This window comes from Aphelocoma coerulescens, unplaced genomic scaffold (assembly GCF_041296385.1).
Source record: "Aphelocoma coerulescens isolate FSJ_1873_10779 unplaced genomic scaffold, UR_Acoe_1.0 HiC_scaffold_182, whole genome shotgun sequence".
Classification (NCBI taxonomy): domain Eukaryota; kingdom Metazoa; phylum Chordata; class Aves; order Passeriformes; family Corvidae; genus Aphelocoma; species Aphelocoma coerulescens.
The window spans coordinates 1-14,843 of record NW_027183530.1 but is presented as its reverse complement, the minus strand read 5'-3'; the positions used below and the strand labels follow the sequence as shown (position 1 = coordinate 14,843).

The 14,843-nt window shown below is 52.5% G+C and overlaps 2 protein-coding genes across 2 annotated transcripts; one reads left to right on the top strand and one right to left on the bottom strand.

Annotated features, from left to right (window-relative positions):
- Positions 1-5: 5 nt before the first annotated feature.
- Positions 6-4,573, bottom strand: LOC138101003 (tetra-peptide repeat homeobox protein 1-like). The gene is made up of 2 exons (XM_068998846.1): positions 4,543-4,573; positions 6-667 (listed from the first exon to the last, which is right to left on the bottom strand). Exons 1-2 carry the CDS (start codon positions 4,571-4,573, stop codon positions 6-8), a joined length of 693 nt encoding a protein of 230 aa, XP_068854947.1.
- Positions 4,574-4,690: 117 nt separating this feature from the next.
- LOC138101024 (class II histocompatibility antigen, M beta 1 chain) lies at positions 4,691-14,285 on the top strand. The gene is made up of 6 exons (XM_068998859.1): positions 4,691-4,768; positions 6,844-7,140; positions 9,605-9,889; positions 13,006-13,125; positions 13,245-13,277; positions 13,369-14,285. The coding sequence occupies exons 1-6, from the start codon at positions 4,726-4,728 to the stop codon at positions 13,377-13,379; spliced, it is 789 nt and encodes a 262-aa protein (XP_068854960.1). The 5' UTR covers positions 4,691-4,725; the 3' UTR covers positions 13,380-14,285.
- Positions 14,286-14,843: the final 558 nt, after the last annotated feature.

Genomic DNA, 14,843 nt, shown 5'->3' with positions numbered 1-14,843 from the left:
GTTTGTCACGTGCCTAGTCCCAGTCCTGGTACTGGTCCTGATCCCAGTCCCGGTTCTGGTCCTGGTCCTGATCCCAGTCCTGGTTCTGGTCCTGATCCCAGTCCCGGCTCTGGTCCTGGTCCTGATCCCAGTCCTAGTTCTGGCTCTGGTTCTGGTCCTGATCCCAGTCCTAGTCCTGGCTCTGGTTCTGGTCCTGATCCCAGTCCTGGTTCTGGTCCTGGTCCTGATCCCAGTCCCGGCTCTGGTCCTGGTCCTGATCCCAGTCCTGGTCCTGGTCCTGATCCCAGTCCCAGTCCCAGTCCTGGTTCCAATCCCAGTCCTGGTCCTGATCCCAGTCCTGGTTCTGGTCCTGGTCCTGATCCCAGTCCCAGCTCTGGTTCTGGTTCTGGTTCTGGTCCTGGTCCTGATCCCAGTCCCGGTCCCAGTCCTGGTTCCAATCCCAGTCCTGGTCCTGATCCCAGTCCTGGTCCTGGTCCTGATCCCAGTCCTGGCTCTGGTTCTGGTCCTGATCCCAGTCCCGGCTCTGGTCCTGATCCCAGTCCCGGCTCTGGTCCTGATCCCAGTCCCGGTCCCAGTCCTGGTTCCAATCCCAGTCCTGGTCCTGATCCCAGTCCTGGTCCCAGTCCTGGTTCCAATCCCAGTCCTGGTCCTGATCCCAGTCCTGGTCCTGATCCCAGTCCTGGTTCTGGTCCTGATCCCAGTCCCGGTTCTAGTTCTGGTCCTGATCCCAGTCCCAGCTCTGGTTCTGGTTCTGGTCCTGGTCCTGGTCCTGATCCCAGTCCTGGTTCTGGTCCTGGTCCTGATCCCAGTCCTGGTTCTGGTCCTGATCCCAGTCCTGGTTCTGGTCCTGGTCCTGATCCCAGTCCCAGTTCTAGTTCTGGTCCTCGTCCTCATCCCAGTCCCGGTCCTGATCCCAGTCCCAGTTCTAGTTCTGGTCCTCGTCCTCATCCCAGTCCCGGTCCTGATCCCAATTCTGGTCCTGGTCCCAGTCCTGGTTCCAATCCCAGTCCTGGTCCTGATCCCAGTCCCGGTTCTGGTTCTGGTCCTGATCCCAGTCCCGGTCCCAGTCCTGGTTCCAATCCCAGTCCTGGTCCTGATCCCAGTCCCGGTTCTGGTTCTGGTCCTGATCCCAGTCCTGGTCCCAGTCCTGGTTCCAATCCCAGTCCTGGTCCTGATCCCAGTCCTGGTTCTGGTCCTGATCCCAGTCCCGGTCCCGGTCCTGATTCCAATTCTGGTCCCGGTCCCAGTCCTCGTTCCAATCCCAGTCCTGGTCCTGATCCCAGTCCCATTTCTGGTCCTGGTTCTAATCCTGGTCCCAGTCTTTGTCCCAATGCCAGTCCTGATCCTGATCCCAGTCCTGGTTCTAATCGTGGTCCCAGTGTTGGTCCCAGTCCTGGTTCTGGTCTCGATCCCAGTTCTGATCCTGATCCTGATCCTGGTCCCAGTCTTTGTCCATGGTCCCGATCCCAGTCCCAGTTCTAATCCTTGGTCTGATCCCAGTCCTGGTTCTGATCCTAATCTTGATCCTGGTTCTAATTCTGGCTCCTGATCCCAGTCCCAGTTATGGTTCTGGTCCTGATCCTGGTCCTGGTTCCGCTCCCAGTTCTGATCCTGATCCCAGCTCTGATCCTTGTCCCAGTCCTGGTTCTGGTCCTGATCCCGCTCCCAAATCCCGGCTCCAAATCCCCTCCTGCTCCCAGTTCTGATCCGCATCCAAATCTCGGTTCTGCTCCTGATCCCAATCCCGCTCCCAAATCCCGGTTCTAACCTTGATCCCAGTTCTGATCCTTGTCCCAGTCCCAGTTCTGCTCCTGATCCCAATCCCGCTCCCAAATCCCGGTTCTAACCTTGATCCCAGTTCTGATCCTTGTCCCAGTCCCAGTTCTGCTCCTGATCCTGGTCCCAATCCCAGTCCTGCTCCCAAATCCCGGTTCTAAGCCCGATCCCAGTTCTGATCCTTGTCCCAGTTCTGGTTGTGGTCCTGATCCCGGTCCCGATCCCGGTTCTGATCCCAGTCCCGCTCCCAAATCCCGCTCCCAAATCCCGGTTGTAACCTCGATCCCGATTCTGATCCTTGTCCCAGTCCCAGTTCTGCTCCTGATCCCAGCCCTGATCCCAGTCCCGCTCCCAAATCCCGGTTCTAACCTCGATCCCAGTTCTGATCCTTGTCCCAGTCCCAGTTCTGCTCCTGATCCCAGCCCCACTCCCAAATCCCGATCCCAGTCCCGCTCCCAAATCCTGCTCCCAATCCCGGTTCTAACCTCAGTCCCGGGTCTGATCCTTGTCCCAGTCCCAGTTCAGCTCCTGATACCAATCCCGCTCCCAAATCCCGGTTCCGCTCCCAAATCCCGGTTCTAACCTCGATCCTGGTTCTTATCCTTGTCCCAGGCCCAGTCCTGCTTCTGATCCTGATCCCAATCCCAGTCCCGCTCCCAAATCCCGGTTCTAAGCCTGATCCCGGTTCTGATCCTTGTCCCAGGCCCAGTCCTGCTTCTCATCCCGGTCCAATCCCAGTCCTGCTCCCAAATCCCGCTCCCAAATCCCGGTTCTAACCTCGATCCCAGTTCTGATCCTTGTCCCAGTCCCAGTTCTGCTCCTGATCCCAGCCCCACTCCCAAATCCCGATCCCAGTCCCGCTCCCAAATCCCGCTCCCAATCCCGGTTCTAACCTCAGTCCCGGGTCTGATCCTTGTCCCAGTCCCAGTTCAGCTCCTGATACCAATCCCGCTCCCAAATCCCGGTTCCGCTCCCAAATCCCGGTTCTAACCTCGATCCTGGTTCTTATCCTTGTCCCAGGCCCAGTCCTGCTTCTGATCCTGATCCCAATCCCAGTCCCGCTCCCAAATCCCGGTTCTAAGCCTGATCCCGGTTCTGATCCTTGTCCCAGGCCCAGTCCTGCTTCTCATCCCGGTCCAATCCCAGTCCTGCTCCCAAATCCCGCTCCCAAATCCCGGTTCTAACCTCGATCCCGGTTCTGATCCTTGTCCCAGTCCCAGTTCTGGTCCCAATCCCGGTCCCAAATCCCGCTCCCAAATCCCGGTTCTAACCCCCATCCTGGTTCTGATCCTTGTCCCAGTCCCTGTTCTGGTTCTGATCCCAGCCCCGATCCCAGTCCCACTCCCAAATCCTGCTCCCAATCCCGGTTCTAACCCCAATCCCGATTCCTATCCTTGTCTCAGTCCCAGTCCTGCTCCTGATCCCGGTCCCAAATCCCGCTCCCAATCCTGGTTCCAACCTCGATCCTGGTTCTGATCCTTGTCCCAGTCCCGGTTCTGATCCCGCTCCCAAATCCCACTCCCAATCCCAGTTCTAACCCCGATCCCGATTCTTATCCTAGTCCCAGTCCTGGTTCTGATCCCGGTCCCAATCCCAGTCCCGCTCCCAAATCCCGGTTCTAACCCCGATCCCGATTCTTATCCTTGTCCCACTCCCACTCTGCTCCTGATCCCAAATCCCGCTTCCCATCCCAAACCCCGGGGGGCTCCCAGTCCCCTCCCAGTCCCCTCCCAGTTCCTTCCCAGTTCCCTCCCAGTGCTCCCAGTTCCCTCCCAGTGCTCCCAGTTCCCTCCCAGTTCCCTCCCAGTTCCCTCCCAGTGCTCCCAGTCCCCTCCCAGTTCTCCCAGTCCCCTCCCAGTCCCCTCCCAGTCCCCTCCCAGTTCTCCCAGTGCTCCCAGTTCACTCCCAGTTCACTCCCAGTTCCCTCCCAGTGCTCCCAGTTCACTCCCAGTTCTTTCCCAGTCCCCTCCCAGTGCTCCCATTTCCCTCCCTGTTCCCTCCCAGTTCCCTCCCAGTGCTCCCAGTGCTCCCAGTTCCCTCCCAGTTCACTCCCAGTTCCCTCCCAGTGCTCCCAGTTCACTCCCAGTTCTTTCCCAGTCCCCTCCCAGTGCTCCCATTTCCCTCCCAGTTCCCTCCCAGTTCCCTCCCAGTGCTCCCAGTGCTCCCAGTTCCCTCCCAGTTCACTCCCAGTTCCCTCCCAGTGCTCCCAGTTCACTCCCAGTTCTTTCCCAGTCCCCTCCCAGTGCTCCCATTTCCCTCCCTGTTCCCTCCCAGTTCCCTCCCAGTGCTCCCAGTCCCTTCCCAGTCCCCTCTCCGTCCCCTCCAAGTCCCCTCCCAGTTCCCTCCCAGTGTTCCCAGTTCCCTCCCAGTTCTCCCAGTTCCCTCCCAGTTCCCTCCCAGTGCTCCCAGTCCCCTCCCAGTTCCCTCCCAGTCCCCTCCCAGTCCCCTCCCAGTTCCCTCCCAGTTCCCTCCCAGTCCCTCCCAGTTCCCTCCCAGTCCCCTCCCAGTCCCCTCCCAGTCCCCTCCCAGTGCTCCCAGTCCCCTCCCAGTTCCTTCCCAGTTCACTCCCATTTCCCTCCCAGTACTCCCAGTCCCCTCCCAGTTCTCCTAGTCCCCACCTAGTCCCCTCCCAGTTCTCCCATTTCCCTCCCAGTCCCTCCCAGTCCCCTCCCAGTCCCCTCCCACTTCCCCCAGTCCCCTCCCAGTTCTCCCAGTCCGGCGCCGAGTCCGGAGCGCGGCCGCCACCAGCGCAGCCCTGCCCGGCACCGGCTGACGCGCGGCAGCCGCCGGCACCCATTGGGTGTCCCCAATGTCCCCACCCCGGGGGGTGGCACCTGGGGGGGGTCCCTGAGGGGGGGGACAGCTCGTCCCAGTTCGTCCCAGTTCGTCCCAGTCCCTCCCAGTCCCTCCCAGTTCGTCCCAGTTCGCCCCAGTTCGCCCCAGTCCGCGATGTTGCCGCTGCTGCTGCTGGCGCTCGGCGCCCCCGGGGCGGGTGAGGAGCGCGGGAAGGGCGGCGGGGGGGGGGGGGGCGCGGATTTTGGGGGGAAATTCTGGGAAAAAAGGGGGGAATTTAGGGAAAAGGGGAAGTTGGGAATTAGGGGAAGTTCGGGGGGGCTCCGCCCTGTAAGGATTGGGGGGGGGTGGGAGCGGATTTTGGGGGGGAACATCGGGAATTAGGGGAGGTGTGGTGGTGGTGGTGGGGGGGGGGGTTCTGGCGTGTGGGGTTTTGGGGGAAAAAGTGGGGAAAAAGGGGAAAGTTGGGGGGAAAGAGGAAGTTGGGAATTAGGGGAAGCTGGAGGGGCTCCGTTCTGTGGGGTTTTGGGGGGGTGGGGGTGGATTTTGGGGGGGGAGAATTGGGAATTTGGGGATGGATTTTGGGATGTCCCGGGAGGGATTTGGGGGGGGGGGGGTCGCTTCAACCCCACCTCCACCCCCCCGGACTCAATCCACGTCCCCAAATTTGGGGATATCCCCAGTTCCTTGATCCCCAAATCGCCCCAAAATCCCAAATCGCCCCAAAATCCCCAATCCCCCAAAAGAATCCTCCAAATCCCCCCGAAACCCCAAATTCCCTCCCAAAAATCAGCAAAAAAATCCCCCAAAATCCTTCCAAAAATCAGCAAAAAATGCCCCCCAAAAAATCAGCAAAAATCTTCAAAAGATCCCCCAAATCCCCCCCAAAAATCAGCAAAAAAATCCCAAAAATTTCCCCAAAATCCCCCCCAAAAATCAGCAAAAAAATCCCCCCAAAATCCTTCCAAAAATCAGCAACAAATCCCCCCCAAAAAATCAGCAAAAATCTCCAAAAGATCCCCCAAATCCCCCAAATCCCCCCAAAAAATCAGCAAAAAAATCCCCAAAAATCCCCCAAAATCCTTCCAAAAATCAGCAAAAAATCCCCCCCAAAAATCAGCAAAAATCTCCAAAAGATCCAAAAAATCCCCCAAAATTTAAGAAATCCTCAACCCCCCCCCCAAAAAATCCACCAAAATAAATCACCCAAAAATCACCCCCCAAGAAATTAAAAGGAAACCAAAAATCGCTCCAAAATCATCCAAAAACCCCCAAAACAAAACGCCAAAAATCACCAAAAAAAAGCCAAAGTCAAGCCCAAAAATCTGCCAAAAATAAAGCAAAACCAACCAAAAAGGAATCCCCCAAAATCTTCAAAAATCACCCCAAAGTTCCTCCAAAAAAATCGCCAAAATTAAAAAAAAAAATCCCAAGAAATCCCTTAAAAATCCCCAAAAAATCTCAAAAAAATCCCAAAAATTCCAAAAAAATCCCCAAAAAATCTCAAAAAATCCCCCCCCAAATTAAAAACGAAATCCCAAAAAATCCCCCCAAAATCCCCCCAAAAAACTATAAAAAAATCGAAAACAAATCCCAAAAAATTTGTAAAAAATCCCCCCAAAAGTCCCAAAAAAGTCCAAAAAATCCACCAAAACAGCCCCAAAAAATCCCCCCCAAAATCTCCAAAAATTAATTAAAAAAATCCCCAGTAAATAAAAAAAAATCCCAAAAAACCCCCTAAAAAATCCCAATAAATCCCCCTAAAAATAAAAAACCCTTAAAAAAAATCCAAAAAAATCCCCCAAAAATTCCCAAAAACCCCAAAAAATCCCCCCAAAATCTCCAAAAATTAATAAAAAAAATCCCCAGTACATAAAAAAAATAACCAAAAACCCCCCTAAAAAATCCCAATTAATCCTCCCCCCAAAAAAAAACCCTTAAAAAAATCCCCCAAAATCCCAAAAAACCCCCAAAAACCCCAAAAAATCCCCCAAAAATCTCCAAAAATTAATTTTAAAAATCCCCAGTACATAAAAAAAAATCCCAAAAAAACCCCTAAAAAATCCCAATAAATCCCCCTAAAAATAAAAAAAAACCTTAAAAAAAATCCCAAAAATCCCCAAAAAATCCCCAAAAATCCCAAAAAAATCCCCCCAAAAATCCCAAAAATCCCAAAAAAATCCCAAAAAATCCCCCAAAAAATCCCCAAAAATCCCAACCCCCCCCCCAAAACCCCCTCACACCCCCCCCCTTCCTTTGACCCCTCTCCCCCAGCCCCGTTCGTCATCCAGGTGGCCTCGTGGTGCTCCTTGGCCACCAACGGCTCCTTCGTGGCCACCAACGCCACGCTGGGGCTGCTGCTGGCGCTGGCCCAGGTGCCCCTGGTGTGCGGGGATTTCGGGGGCCCGCGGGGTCCCCGCGCCGTCCCCTGCCCCGGGGGGGGTCCGCTGGCCCCCCTGGGGGAGTCGCTGGCCCGTGACCTCAACCGGGACCCGCGCTGGGGCCAGCGGCTGCGGGAACGCCGCCGCCTCTGCGGGCAACTGCCGGGCCGCGTGTGGCCACCGCGGAGCGGTGAGCTCGGCGCGTTTTTGGGGGGGGCGTTTTGGGTTTTTGGGGGGCGTTTGGGGTTTTGGGGGGCGTTTGGGGGAGGTTTGGGGGCGTTTTGGGGGAGTTTGGGGAGGGTTGGGGAGGGTTGGGGGCGTTTTGGGGGGGTTTGGGGAGAGTTGGGGGCGTTTAGGGGGAGTTTGGGGGAGGGTTGGGGGAGTTTTGGGGGCGTTTTGGGAGCGTTTGGAGGAGTTTGGGGGGGGGTTGGGGGAGGTTTGGGGGCGTTTTGGGTTTTTGGGGGGCGTTTAGGGGAGGTTTGGGGGAGTTTTGGGGAGGTTTGGGGGCGTTTTGGGGGAGTTTGGGGGGGGTTGGGGAGGGTTGGGGGCGTTTTGGGAGCGTTTGGAGGAGTTTGGGGGGGGTTGGGGGAGGTTTGGGGGCGTTTTGGGTCTTTGGGGGGCGTTTAGGGGAGATTTGGGGGAGTTTTGGGGAGGTTTGGGGGGCGTTTTGGGTTTTTGGGGGGCGTTTTGGGTTTTTGGGGGAGTTTTGGGGGCGTTTTGGGGGAGTTTGGGGAGGGTTGGGGGCGTTTTGGGGGAGTTTGGGGAGGTTTGGGGGGCGTTTTGGGAGCGTTTGGGGGCAGTTTGGGGAGGTTTGGGGTTGTTTGGGGAGGTTTGGGGGGCGTTTGGGGGCGTTTTGGGGAGGTTTGGGGGAGTTTTGGGGAGGTTTGGGGACGTTTTGGGGTTTTGGGGGCGTTTTGGGTTTTTTGGGGGCGTTTAGGGGAGGTTTGGGGAAGTTTTGGGGGCGTTTGGGGGAGGTTTGGGGGCGTTTTGGGGGAGTTTGGGGAGGTTTGGGGAGAGTTGGGGGCGTCTTGGGGAGGGTTGGGGGAGGGTTGGGGGAGTTTTGGGGGCGTTTTGGGAGCGTTTGGAGGAGTTTGGGGGGGGTTGGGGGAGGTTTGGGGGCGTTTTGGGTTTTTGGGGGGCGTTTTGGGTTTTTGGGGGAGTTTGGGGGGCGTTTTGGGGGAGTTTGGGGAGGGCTGGGGAGGGTTGGGGGCGTTTTGGGGAGGTTTGGGGGAGTTTTGGGGGCGTTTGGGGGAGTTTGGGGGGCGTTTGGGGGAGTTTTGGGGAGATTTGGGGGCGTTTTGGGGGAGTTTGGGGACGTTTGGGGGAGTTTGGGGAGGTTTGGGGGAGTTTCGGGGGCATTTTGGGGAGTTTTGGGAGCGTTTGGGGGGCATTTGGGGGAGGTTTGGGGGCGTTTGGGGAGGGTTGGGGGCATTTTGGGGTCGTTTGGGAAGGTTTTGGGGGCATTTTGGGAGGGGTTGGGGCGGTTGGGGAGGTTTGGGGGAGTTTGGGGGCGTTTGGAGACATTGGGGAGGTTTGGGGGCGTTTTAGAAGCGTTTGGGGGCGTTTGGGACGTTTCGGGAGGTTTGGGGCACATTTGGGGTCGTTTGGGGACATTGGGGAGATTTTGGGATGTTTGGGGCCATTTTGGGGCCATTTGGGGACACAGGCAGGACATCTGGAACCATTTTGGGGCCATTTGGGCACATCTGGAACCATTTTGGGGCCATTTGGGGCCATTTGAGGCACATTCAGAGCCATTTTGGGGCCATTTCAGGCACATCTGAAGCCATTTCAGGCCATTTTGGGGCCATTTTGGGGCCATTTTGGGGCCATTTTGGGCCATTAGAGGGACATCCAGTGCCATTTCGAGCCATTTTGGGGCCATTTCGAGCCATTTTGGAGCCATTTGAGGCACATCTGAAGCCATTAACAGGCCATTTTGGGGCCATTTGGGGCCATTTGGGGCCATTTGAGGCACATTCAGAGCCATTTCGAGCCACTTTGGGGCCATTTCGAGCCATTTTGGGGCCATTTGAGGCACATCCAGGGCCATTTGGAGCCATTTTGGGGCCATTTGGAGCCATTTTGGGCCATTTGAGGCACATCCAGGGCCATTTCAAGCCATTTTGGGGCCATTTGGGGCCATTTGAGGCCCATCCAGTGCCATTTTGAGCCATTTTGGGGCGATTTCGAGCCATTTTGCGGCCATTTGGGGCCATTTGAGGCACATCCAGAGCCATTTCGAGCCATTTTGGGGCCATTTCGAGCCATTTCGAGGCCATTTTGGGGCCATTTGGGCGCATTTGGGGCCATTTGAGGCACATCCAGGGCCATTTCGAGCCATGTGGGGCCATTTTGAGCCATTTTGGGGCCATTTGGGGCCATTTGAGGCCCATCCAGTGCCATTTCGAGCCATTTTGGGGCCATTTGGGGCCATTTGAGGCCCACCCAGTGCCATTTCGAGCCATTTGGGGGCCATTTCAAGCCATTCCGAGCCATTTCGACGCCATCTGGCTCCATTTCGGAGCCACTCGAATCCGCCTGGCACCCCTTCGACCCCATCTGGACCCCTTCCGGCCCCGTTCGAGCCCCGTTTCGGGGCCGTTTCGGGGCCGTTTCGGGGCCCGTGTGACCCCTCCCGGGCGTCCCCGCAGCGCCGCCGCGCCTCCGCGTGCTCGCCTCGCGCTCCGGCCCCGGCCCGGCCCCGCTGGCCCTGACGTGCCACGCCTGGGGCTTCACCCCCGCCGAGGTCACCCTGAGGTGGTTCCGGAACGGGGTCGCGGTCGAGGACCCTCGGGAACGGCTCCGGGTGCTGCCGGTGGGGGACGGAACCTTCCGGGCCCAGGTGAGCGTCGAGGTGGCGGCGGCGGCGAGCGGCGACGCCTTCGAGTGCTCGGCGCTGCACCCCAGCCTGGAGGAGCCCGTCAGCGTCCGCTGGGGTGAGGATGAGGGGGTTTTGGGGGGATTTGGGGGGTTTTGGGGATTTTTGGGGATTTTGGGTGTTTTTGGGGATTTTTTTGGGGTTTTTGGGGGGGTTTTTGGGGGTTTTGGGGGATTTTTTAGGGGTTTTTCGGGGACTTTGTTGGGATTTTTTTAGGGATTTTTTGGCAGATTTCTTAGGGTTTTTTTGGGATTTTTGGGGTTTTTTGGGGGGCATTTTTTGGTGGATTTTTTGGGGATTTTTTTGGAATTTTTGGGGACTTTTTTGGGATTTTTTAAGGGCTTTTTTGGAATTTTGGGGGATTTTTGGGGTTTTTTTTGGGGGGTGTTGGGGATTTTTTAGGGATTTTTGGGGGATTTTTTTGGGGATTTTTTTGGGATTTTTTTGGGTTTTCTTGGGAATTTTTTGGGGATTTTTTGGGGATTTTTGGGAGATTTTTTGGGGATTTGGGGGGATTTTTTGGGGATTTTGGTGGATTTTTGGGGATTTTTGGGGGGATTTTTGGGGTTTTTTTTGGGATTTTTTGGGGATTTTTTGGGAATTTTTTGGAGATTTTGGGGGGATTTTTTTTGATTTTTTTGGGAATTTTGGGAGGTTTTGGGGATTTTTTGGGGTTTTTTTGGGACGCCTTCGAGTGCTCGGCGCTGCACCCCAGCCTGGAGGAGCCCGTCAGCGTCCGCTGGGGTGAGGACGGGGGGGGTTTGGGGATTTTGGGGGGTTTTGGGGGATTTTGGGGATTTTTTTGGATTTTTTGGGTTTTTTTGGGGGGGTTTTTGGGGATTTTTGGGGATTTTTTAGGGGTCTTTTGGGGGTTTTGGGAGATTTTTTTAGGGGTTTTTGGGGATTTTTTAAGGGATTTTTTGGGGATTTTTTGGGGATTTTTTGGGATTTTTTTGGGGATTTTTTGGGAATTTTGGGGGGATTTTTTTGGAATTTTTGGGGACTTTTGTGGGATTTTTTAAGGGTTTTTTTGGAATTTTGGGGGATTTTTTGGGTTTTTTTTGGGGGGTGTTGGGGATTTTTGGGGGATTTTTTGGGGGATTTTTTGGGGATTTTTTTGGGTTTTTTTGGGTTTTCTTGGGAATTTTTTGGGGATTTTTGGGAGATTTTTGGGGGATTTTGGTGGATTTTTTGGGGGATTTTTGGTGGATTTTTTGGGGAATTTTTGGGGATTTTGGGGGGATTTTTTGGGGATTTTTTTTTTGAATTTTTGGGGATTTTTTGGGGGATTTTGGGGGATTTTTGGGGGATTTTTGGGATTTTTGGGGGGATTTTGGGGGGATTTTTTGGGGAATTTTTGGGGATTTTTGGGGGATTTTTTGGGGACTTTTTGGGGATTTTTTGGGAATTTTTTGGAGATTTTTTGATTTTTTTTTGATTTTTTTGGGAATTTTGGGAGGTTTTGGGGATTTTTTGGGGTTTTTTTGGGACGCCTTCGAGTGCTCGGCGCTGCACCCCAGCCTGGAGGAGCCCGTCAGCGTCCGCTGGGGTGAGGATGGGGGGGTTTTGGGGATTTTGGGGGGTTTGGGGGGATTTTGGGAATTTTTGGGGATTTTTTTTGAATTTTTGGGGACTTTTTTGGGATTTTTTAGGGATTTTTTGGCGGATTTCTTAGGGTTTTTTTGGAATTTTGGGAATTTTTTGGGGTTTTTTGGGGGGATTTTTTAGGGATTTTTTGGGATTTTTTTGGGATTTTTTTGGGTTTTCTTGGGAATTTTTTGGGGATTTTTTGGGGGATTTTTGGGAGATTTTTTGGGGATTTTTTGGGGATTTTTTTGGGTTTTTTTGGGTTTTCTTGGGAATTTTGGGAATTTTGGGGGGATTTTTGGGAGATTTTTTGGGGATTTTGTGGGGATTTTTTGGTGGATTTTTGGGGTTTTTTGGGGGGGATTTTTTGGGGATTTTGGGGGTTTTTTGGGGATTTTGGGGGATTTTTGGGGGATTTTTTGGGGAATTTTGGGGATTTTTTTGGTTCTTTTTTGGTTTTTTGGGGATTTTTTGGGACTTTTTGGGGATTTTTTGAGGATTTTTTTGGGAATTTTTTTTGAATTTTTGGGGATTTTTTGGGGATTTTTTGGGAATATTTGGAGATATTTTGTGGGATTTTTTTTGATTTTTTGGGAATTTTTTGTGGGTTTTTTTGGGAATTTTTGGTTTTTTTCTTGGGGATTTTCTTGGGATTTTTGGGGGATTTTTGGGGGGATTTTGGGGGATTTTGGGAATTTTTGGGGATTTTTGGGGGATTTTTTTTTTTTTAATTTTATGGATTTTTTTAAAATTAAAAAAAACCAAACGTGAAAAAAGCTTCCTAAAAAAATCCCCAAATTTTCTCAAAGAAAACCCTGCAAAATCTCCCCCAAAACCAAAAAAAAATTCTCCCAAAAAACCCAAAAATTCCAAGAAATCCCCAAAACACTCCAAACATTCCCCAAAAATCTCCCCCAAAACACAAAAAAAATCCCCAAAAAATCCGCCCAAAATCCCCCCAAAATCCCAAAAATCCCCAAATATCCCCTCAAAAAATCCCCCGAAAAACCCCCAAAAATCCCTCAAAAATTCCCTGAAAAACCCTCAAAAAAACCCCAAAAATCCCTAAAAAATCCCCCCAAAAAACCCCAAAAATCCCTAAAAAATCCCCAAATCCCCCCAAAAATCCCCAAAAAACCTCCCAAAAATTCCCAAAAAATCCCCCAAAATACCCAAAAAAATCCCCAAAACCCCCCAAAAAATCCCGAAAAAATTTTAAAAAAATCCCAAAAAAATCCCAAAAAAATCCCAAAAAATCCCCAAAAATCCCAAAAAATCCCCAAATAATTCCCAAAAAATCCCCAAAAAATCCTCAAATAATTCCCAAAAATTAAAAAAAAATCCCCAAAAATCCCCAAAAAATCCCCAACCCCCCCTCCCAAAATCCCAAAAACCCTCCCAAAAATTCCCAAAAATTCCCCCCAAAAAATCCCCCCAAAAATAAAAAAGACCAAAAAAAATCCCAAAAAATCCGAAAAAAATCCGAAAAAAATCCGAAAAAAATCTGAAAAAAACCCGAAAAAAATCCGAAAAAAATCCCAAAAAATCCCCAAACCCCTCCCAAAACCTCCCCCGTTGTCCCCGCAGCTCCCGGGCTCTCCCCAGGCCTGGCTCTCCTGGTGGCTTTGGCCACGCTCTCGCTGCTTTTGGGCCTCCTCCTCTTCACCTTCGGCCTCTGCCGCTACCTGGGCCCATCCCCCACGCCAGGTGAGCCTCGGGCACGGCTGGCAACCAGATGCCACCACCTCCTTGCCCCTTCTTTGCCCCTTTTTTGCCCATTTTTGGCCCATTTTTGGTGACTTTCGGTCCCTTTTCTCGCCCTCCAGGTTACACGCCGCTGCCGGGTGCCACCTACGCAGGTAAGGTAGCCCCGATGCCACCTCGTGCCACCTCGTGCCACCTCTTTGGTGGCCTTTGGCACCTTTTTGGTGGCCACCTCGCCCTTCCCAGGAAGCATCTGAGGATCTCTTCGCCTTCCCCTCGCCGAGTGAGGATGGTGAAGGCTCGGGAAGCGCGGAAGTTGCCCGAAAAAAATCGTCTCCAACCCCTTCCCCCCCCAAAAAAAAAAATCCTGGCTGAAAACTCCACGGGAATGTCAGGAAATCGTCCCAAAAATCCTCCGGAAAATCCCCCCCAAAAAAATCCGATGTAAATTCCCCCAAAAATCCCCCTGAAAATTCCATATAAACAGCCAAAATCCCCGCCAAAATCCCATATAAACACCCCAAAAATTCCATAAAAACATCCCAAAATCCCCCACAAAACCCCCCAAAAATGCCATATAAACCCCCCCCAAAATTCCCGCAAAAATCCCATATAAACACCCCAAAAATCCCCATAAAAATCCCATATAAACACCCCAAAAATCCCATATAAACACCCCAAAAATCCCATATAAACCTCCAAATTCCCCCCAAAAATCCCCCCCAACATCCCATGTAATCCTTCAAAAATCCCCCCAAAAAATCCCATATAAACCCTCCAAAAACCCAAAGTAAACCCCCCAAAATCCCATATAAACCCCCAAAAATCCGCCCAAAAAATTCCATCTAAACCCCTCAAAATCCCTGCAAAAATCCCCCCAAAATCCCATATAAACCCCTCAAAATCCCCCCAAAAATCCCCCCAAAAAATCCCATATAAAGCCCCAAAAATCCCCCAAAAAATCCCATATAACCCCCCCAAAAAATCCCCCCAAAATCCTATAAACCCCCCCAAAAAATTCCCCCCAAAAATCCCCCCAGGAATCCCCCAAAATCCCATAAAATCACCCAAAAATCCCCCCCAAAAATCCCCCAAAATCCCGTAACCTCCCCCCCCAAAAAATCCGCCCCAAATCCCCCAAAATCCCATAAAACCACCCAAAAAACCCCCCGAAAATTCCCAAAAAATCCCACAAAATCCCATAACGCCCCAAAAAAATCCCCCCAAAATCCTCCAAAATCCCATAAAACCCCCCCAAAATCCCATAAACCCCCCCAAAAAATCCCCCCAAGCCCCTCCAAGATCCCATAACCTCCCCCTCCAAAAATTCCCCCAAAAATCCCACAAAATCCCATAAACCCCCCCAAAATCCCATTAAACCCCCCAAAAAATCCCACAAAATCCCGTAACCTCTGCCCCCCAAAAAAATCCCCCCAAAATCCCATCAACCCCCCCAAAAATCCTCCAAAATCCCATAAAACCACCCAAAAATCCCCCAAAAAAGTCCCAAAAAATCCCATAACCTACCCCCCAAAAATCTCCAAAACCCCCCCCAAAATCCCATAAAACCCCCCAAAAATCCCAAAAAAATCCCACAAAATCCCATAACCTCCCCCCCACCCAACCCCCCCCAAATCCTCCAAAATCCCATAAAACCCCCCCAAAATCCCAAAAAATCCCCCAAAATCCCAATCTGTCCCCAAGTGGCGCAAATAAAGCTG